The sequence below is a fragment of the Triticum urartu genome, chromosome 2A (genome assembly GCF_056163025.1).
Source record: "Triticum urartu cultivar PI428250 chromosome 2A, HENAU_Tu73, whole genome shotgun sequence".
NCBI lineage: Eukaryota > Viridiplantae > Streptophyta > Magnoliopsida > Poales > Poaceae > Triticum > Triticum urartu.
The window spans coordinates 293526017-293533657 of NC_141874.1; the positions used below are offsets into that span (position 1 = coordinate 293526017).

At 40.2% G+C, this 7641-nt stretch overlaps 1 protein-coding gene across 1 annotated transcript; it reads left to right on the top strand.

Annotated features, from left to right (window-relative positions):
* The first annotated feature begins 338 nt into the window (after positions 1 to 338).
* Positions 339 to 2309, top strand: LOC125536928 (small ribosomal subunit protein eS12). Its single transcript, XM_048700224.2, has 5 exons — positions 339 to 451; positions 543 to 600; positions 1320 to 1620; positions 1862 to 1927; positions 2022 to 2309. The coding sequence occupies exons 2-5, from the start codon at positions 596 to 598 to the stop codon at positions 2079 to 2081; spliced, it is 432 nt and encodes a 143-aa protein (XP_048556181.1). The 5' UTR covers positions 339 to 451; positions 543 to 595; the 3' UTR covers positions 2082 to 2309.
* Positions 2310 to 7641: the final 5332 nt, after the last annotated feature.

Consider the following 7641-nt stretch of genomic DNA (forward strand, 5'->3'; position numbering starts at 1 on the left):
AGCGTTTTTTTCTTTTTTGTAAAATATTTTAAATACGTACGAACTCGTCGAAGTTTGGTTGAATGTGCGCCGTGTTTGTGCTGGAATTAAAATTTTTAAAAAAATGTTGGCGTCGTGACTGAGAGGCATCACGCCCCCAGTACACGGTTTGCGCCGGTGCGCTCTTAAGGGACGATTTTTAGCGCCTCGGGGGGGCCAACGGTTGGAGATGCTTTTAGATGGCGCTGAAGGCGGGGAGTAAGAGCTCCGTGCGGTTTTGTATCTCCCCGGTCGTGCGTTTTTTCATGGGCTGGTTACAGTTAAGATACCTTCTAGGGCTTTCTGAGCCCAACAGAAGCGTTGTCCCCGGCCCTTCTGCAAAGAGCTATATAACTTACACGTTCTCCCAGCCGTCAAAAACACCTGCCCTACTCGCGAAAACCCTACCGCCGCCGCTCTCCAAGGTCCCAAGGTGGCGGCGCTGTGTCCTCACCGTACTTCTTCTTTTCTTTCTTGCATCTAACCTCGCTAATCGCTGCTATCTTTTCGCTTTGTTGCTCCAGGCTCCAGATCTCCCTCCTTCGCAGCTGCCTCGGTGGCCTTTGGAGCGCACGAGATGGCGTAAGTTCTCCCGCAGAAAGAAACCTTGGCACTGCTCGTTTCTGTAGTCTTGATTGCAGTGGTGTGCTGCAGATATTAAATCCGATACATGTTGTTATCTTGTTTGTAACTTGCGAGTGCTTTTGGGCTACTTATGAAATCTCAGTGTTGGTTTGTGCTCTTAACATCCAGGGGCGCAATTGTTTATTTTGTCGTTGGTTGGTCTTCTCCAATTAACACTGATACACATGTGTTATTTGTTGGGCGTTTCGGCATTGTCTTAGAATGATTTTAATCTGCAAGTAGTTGTGAAGCAGATTGTTTAGTACTAGTTGCGTTCATGATTATTACATATTACAGTATAAGATACTAGCTGAAATTTCAAAAATAATGATAGCTGGTTTACTCTGCTTGCAAATTACAGCTGCTTTCAATAGTTTGTCCCTCCTTTTGATTTTACACTTTTGAACGATCTCTATTGTGATCTACCTACGGTGCAAGATAGTTGTTTAATCTCGTATCCCCTGCAAAAAAAAAATCTCGTATGGCATGTAGATTAATGCAACATGCCGGTACCTGATTGCCCAAACTAAAGAGTAGCTATGAACATATAGAAAACTAACAGCTTGAATTGCGGTAAACACAGATTTAAACTGCTGGTTAGAGTGTGTAACCTCTGTTCTTTATGCTTGCTGTCCTCGTATCATGCTATTCATGCCATGAGTTATCACTCTTTGCAGGGAAGAAGCCCCGACACCAGTTGTTGCCCCAGTAGAGGCACCTACCCTGGTTCTTGGTGAGCCAATGGACTTGATGACTGCTCTACAGCTTGTCATGAAGAAGTCAAGTGCTCATGATGGCCTTGTGAAGGGGCTCCGTGAGGCTGCCAAGTCCATTGAGAAGCATGCTGCTCAGCTTTGTGTGCTGGCTGAGGATTGTGACCAGCCTGATTACGTGAAGCTCGTTAAGGCACTATGCGCTGAGCACAATGTTCACCTGGTTACTGTGCCAAGTGCTAAAACTCTTGGAGAGTGGGCAGGGGTGAGTTTTCTAATGCCAATTTGTAATGTTCCATCTTATTATACTTAATTGCAGCATGTATTCCACATTCATCTTTGGACTTAGCAATGCTTCACTATTGCTGGAGAATGCACTTGCTCTTGATATTAAAATTCTTTTGTTTCCCTATGCTTGTCTTGTAAGTTGTTTTAGCTTTTCGTTGTTTCTTCACGTTTGTCGTGGAAGTATTGATGTGTTGATATTAACATGCTTTTCTCTGCAGCTTTGCAAGATTGACTCTGAGGGCAAGGCAAGGAAGGTTGTGGGCTGCTCTTGCGTTGTTGTCAAGGTGACAAATCTACTATAAACTGATACGACCAAAGGACGGGTTTCTTTTCAAGTAGGCAGAACTTGACGTTTGACTGATTTCTTTGATTTACCAGGACTACGGTGAAGAATCCGAGGGCCTTAACATCGTGCAGGAGTATGTCAAGTCTCACTAGATGAGAATGTTTCATGATGCACTTGTGTTGGGCATTTTGGTCCTCGGTTTCATTTATGCTTTATTCTTGGGCTTCCTATTGTTCCAAGTTTCAAGTGTGAGCCTAGCAGATATCGTCGATTTGGACCTTTGAACCTTTGTTTATCTGGCAGCTGCTGCCTTCAGCGTAAATCATCAAGAGCTGATAATATATTTCTCTTTGCAATATCACAATTTTGATGTTTTGCTCTGTTGCTGTTGCCTGTTCCATTTGACATCATTGTGTTTGTGCCTATTACTCCCTCCGTCCCAAAATTGTCTTAGATTAGTCTAGATACCGATGTATCTAATACTAAAACGTGACTTGTACATTCGTATTTAGACAAATCTAAGACAAGAATTTTGGGACAGAGGGACTACTTATATTTGGTCATGGCGGTGATGGTATAATTTAGCAAAAGAAATAGCGCTTCAAATTGTTTGAGCCGATCCCACAGATTCAGTGTCCATTTAAGATGCTTGCTCATTTAGATGCCTGTGAAGTTCTAAGTTTGAAGCAGCTCTGTAGGAAAAACAAAAAATGGGCTCCAAATTGTTTGAAATTCTGACAAAATTTTGTTTGTTAACCTTTATTCAATTCTTTTTAGCTGCTATTTTCTTGATTTTCACGAGAAGGAGCATATGTGCTATGAATTTGTACACGAGAATCCTTATATCTGCTGTAAATTTGTACAAACTATGAAGTGCCTATGGACGCTAAAGACATTTCCAGGCTTCCCATAAAAGTTCCTTCTCAAAACCTAAATGCCTATACCTTCTCCTTTCCTATTTCTTTAATGTATTAAGTTTCTAATTACTACTTCAAATGCACACATTTCAACAAAATTTAGGTTTTTAGTGTTTTTAAGTCAAAATATTCAAATTGAAACGGAAATTAGAGTCCAAACGAAGTAAAACTAATAATAAAATGTTGTAAAAACACAAAAGCAAGAACTATGGATTGCCACAAGTGGCAAACAAGAACAATGTGAGGTCTGGCTCCACGTCATTTATGATACATGTTCTCATGATCTGCTCCAATGGTTCCCAATACTTCATAACGCCATGTTCACAATTGCAAAACGAGCTTGAAGGATCCCCAAAACCTCTCTCAATCTATTTTCTCACGGATTCTCAACCCTTCGGGAAGGAGAAGTGCATGGATGGACTTGGGTACATATGAACCCACTTTGAAAAACAAATTTCTAAATTCTATAAAAATCTAAAAAAAATTACACGGGTACGTCTTCATGTTCTATATGCTTGCATAAAGTTTCATGGAAAATTAACTTTTATTATGGCCTGCGTAAAAAAGACAAAAAATTATGTCGTGAAACACTATTTAAAAGCACTGAAATTTGTCTTTTTTGCGGAGGCTAAAACAAAGACATTTTTTCATAAAACTTTGTGCCACGTACACATATTTGCGAATATGTATGCATGATGTTTTCTTTTGATTTTTTTGACATTTTAAAACATGCTTAAAATACATTTTTTAAAAAGTGGGTGCATATGCCCATGGGTTTAGATGGTGCCCTCTCGGAAGGAGAAGTGGCTAAGTGAGATCTTTTATTGCCTTTCGGCCAGTGCAGAAATCTGGCCCATCGAGGAAGAGATGGCATCTGCAATGTAGAGTTGTAAGATAGAGTTGGGCCGACGACAAACTTTTCAAATGAGGTAGATTCTTTAAGACACTATGGTGTCAGAAATTCCAAAGTACGAATAATATATACAATCAATGAATTCTCTTATGCAACTAGTTTCGAGAATGACGGTTGGATAATGATAATGTTCTCTGTTCTTCATCAGGAAAATTCTTTCGTGTTCATTATATATAATCAATGGATTTGAACATCCTATGTCAACCTCTTTCTTCACCCCAAAAGCCTAGCGGTGTTTTATTCAACTAGCAAATGGTCTGTGCGTCACGACTGAAGATCATAATAGATCCACATCCTTTATTTTAATAACATGGCATTTGCAAAAGAACCCGTGTGTTACTATGGAAGAAAATAATACCACACGCCTCTAACCCAATAACCATGACTCACGACCCCAATAGGATCACGTGCATCTCATCTGTGTTGCCGCTTATCCTACTTCCAGCCCTCATCGATGTTGTCTCAGTTCTCACACAACTACAACACGTTTGAATCTGGTCAATCCTAATGTGTGTCTCTCTCTCTCCTTTTGCATAAAATGAGAAATCTGCTTTCTTTTTTTCCTGCGAGGTTTTGTCGAGACTTGCATGCGAGGTTATAGATTATTTATTTTGTCTCTAATGTGGCTTTGCTGAGGTGTTAATTTCCAATCCGGATCTACATTTGTACGAAAAATGTTGCATCCTAAATAGCATTTAAAATAATGTTTAATAGGTAAAACAACATCATATGTAGATTCTACACATTTTCCTAATGAACATATCTAAATTGGAGTTAGGGTTTAAAAGTTATGGATTTTTTTGAAAAGCATTTGAATCTACCCCACCCTCAAGAAATAATGTTATTTTCTAGACAAATTGATGGTTTATTAAACAAAATATCAGTGGGTTTATGCAAAAAGAGAAAGGTTTTCTTGATTCACTTAAAGCACGGCCGCGGGTTGATTAACTAAAAGATAGGGGGGTTTCTGCAAAAAATGAAACTTTTCTCTTATTCACTTAAAATAGTACCTCGGGTTGATTTCAGGAAATGGTTAGGGGTTTTCTACAAAATTGCGAACGAACGGACATAAATACTAATCCGTTTATTAGTAGGTATAGATGTGTTTCTTCAAGTATCGAGGTCTAAAGATCTCGACTGTAACAACTCCAAATTAGTAGTAATAATTAGGAATTTATTATGCATTATAATCATCTCATAAGAACCATTTATTTAATGTGAAGATGAGGATAATTCAAATCCCCGTAAAAATGTTCAAAAATGCATCGACAGGATTAATGCACTAATAAACGGCCGCACTCCAAGTGCCACGTGCCCCCGGCACTACTCTCGACGACTATTCATAGGAGGAGGTCACGCTCCCACGAGCCGATTAAGACTATTTGAGAACACCGTCGTGTCACTTTGTCTAGTGTACGACGACTTTCAACATAATGCAGTTGTGCCAGTACTTGTCTTTAAGCATTTTTAGGGGTTACCTTCCATTCCAATCCTGTTCCTATATGAACTTTACATCTTTACCTAAAATACACTTTGAAGTATCATTAGTTCTTTGGGATATGTTGACATGAATTGCGAAAATCCACCTTGGGTATTAGATGCACTTTCGTACGTTGAGATAAATCAAGTTTGTAAGGAGTCAGAGTCAACCCCGTCACGTGCAGTTTCAGATTCCTGAAATTGGCAGTGATAGGTGGAAACCCGTGAACGAGTTCACGCCTGAGGGTGGACCGATCTTCACGTCGTAGGATCGAATCAGGAGGGATAACTAGCTGCAAGCAGCCGGGATAACTAGGTTTATACCTGACAAGATTGGATGCAACCCGCACGTTGGGGATGGCTGACGGAAGTTACAATAACTCCAACCCGCTGTCCGAACAATCATAGAACCACAAACCGGGACTAACCAACACAAAACGGCCGAAACCGTATAGTACGAATTAAGGGGAACCAGAGGCTCCTTCTCGTGAATCTGGATGAACTCACAAGAGTAAATGTAGAAAGGATCTCTCAGACCTCTCTAGCAGTCTTGGCACATAAGCATTTAGCTGAATGGTTTGACAAAAGGTTTCTAAGAGGATGGGGGAGATGGGGTTTTATAGCAGGGACAACCCCCCTTAGCTAGGTGAGAAAATAGTTTTAGAAGTAAGTAGGTCTGCATGGCTTCCTTGGGTGAATAAGCAGTCAATTATGGGAGTTGTTGGAGAGCTCCTCGGAAATTCGCGAAGCCTTGACAGCCTGGACACCTTCCATGGGAATGACTAGAGCTTTTGACTCATAACTCCAAATGATGTGAGGTTTTTTTGCATTGGGAAGTAAATTTGATGTAGCTTCTGGTGATGTACGCATATGGCCCCGTCTCTCCACCATATGGCTATGGTACAATGAAACATCAGAGGTAAAAACTGACAGCATCAGCTTCACTTGAAACTTGTTTTCTCCAAACTTGTTCCTCTAAATCGGTTGCTTCAAGTGCTCCTGGGCTATTGGATTTCTTCCGTATGATACCTAAATTCAACCAACAACAATGAGGATGAAAGCATAGTTGTGTCATCAAGGTTACAAGGTAAACTTAAATTAGCGTTCACCTGGTCACTTATTAGTTTGGCACGACTTCTTGTGATTGGACCTATAATTGTTGGAGACGTGTCGATGGTTATGGTGTCCTCATCATCCTACCTCCCTTGATGAAGAGTCATCCTCGACTCCCTTTGATCTGCAAAATATAAGTAGAAGGAGAGTAGATAATATCCATGCAAAGAAATAATGCAATCCTCATTTGTTGCTTTCACTTTAGAATTGTGTTGCATTTGATCATCTATTTGTTTGTCACAACTTAGAGTTTGTTCAGGGATGATGGGTGTTGTTTCAGTGACCGAGATGTCCTCATCATCCCCCTCTCTTGAAAAGGAGTCATCCTTGACTCTACCTGGTTATCACACAAAAGAAAGCATGGCAATACCAAATCATAATGCAAAGGTTTCATGATATATTGAATTTTTGTTTCCAACTTTGCTATCTTATGGACGATGCCAACATGATGCTTTGTTCGACTTAGGAGTTCCTTCCAGCAAAAATTTCCATGGAGCATAAATTTATAACCAACCATAACCATGTCCATATCATCCTCCCTCTCACGAAGAAAATTCGTCCTCGACTTCACTCGGTCTACAAAATTATAGCACAAGGACACTAGAAAATAGCTAGGGAAAGAAAAAGTTGAACATTTTTGTGTGGATCTCAAGTTTCCCAAATCCTTTGTTTTTCCATCATGGTTGAACAAATTATACTGATGGATTGATGGTGTGCTGAAGGATGTGCCCAATAATTTTTCTCTTATTTCGTTTCACCAATGTTTCAAGAGTTCATATGTGCATACCTCGGGGTGCATCAAAACGGACGATCCTTTTTGTTTTACCTCATTGAGTACTTGAATGCCTTTCTGAAAATCAATCTTCACACACGCAACTTGTGTAGTGGTACTCCATGTCCTCCATATTTGATCTTGGATCTCAATCTCCCATCGTTGCAAGTGAGCTAATAGGTATGCCTTTTTTACTTGCACATATTGCCAAGAAAGAGAATTTTGTGAAAGGTTAGTTATTGAATGTTCCTCTCTTTTTTCATTTGGTGGACTACCAATTTCCCATGGTGGTGGATCACTCATCTTGCTATTCTCTTGTTGAAAAATCTCAACCTCACATTTAGTGGACTCATATAACTCACTTATCCTCTCTGTTAGGGCATGTCTCTCTCTAAGTAGTTTTGGTGATTGATGACAATGCTTTTGCGGACTAACCGTGTGCGTTGAGTATTTCAGAGATTCATTCATTGGCACGAGACGATTCTTTCCCCTCGGAGCTTTAAGTGAAGACGGTGTAG

Coding starts and splice junctions, on each gene's coding strand:
- LOC125536928 (XM_048700224.2), top strand. Junction 1,621..1,861: donor CTCTTGGAGAGTGGGCAGGG/GTGAGTTTTCTA, acceptor TTTTCTCTGCAG/CTTTGCAAGATTGACTCTGA. Junction 1,928..2,021: donor GCTCTTGCGTTGTTGTCAAG/GTGACAAATCTA, acceptor TTGATTTACCAG/GACTACGGTGAAGAATCCGA.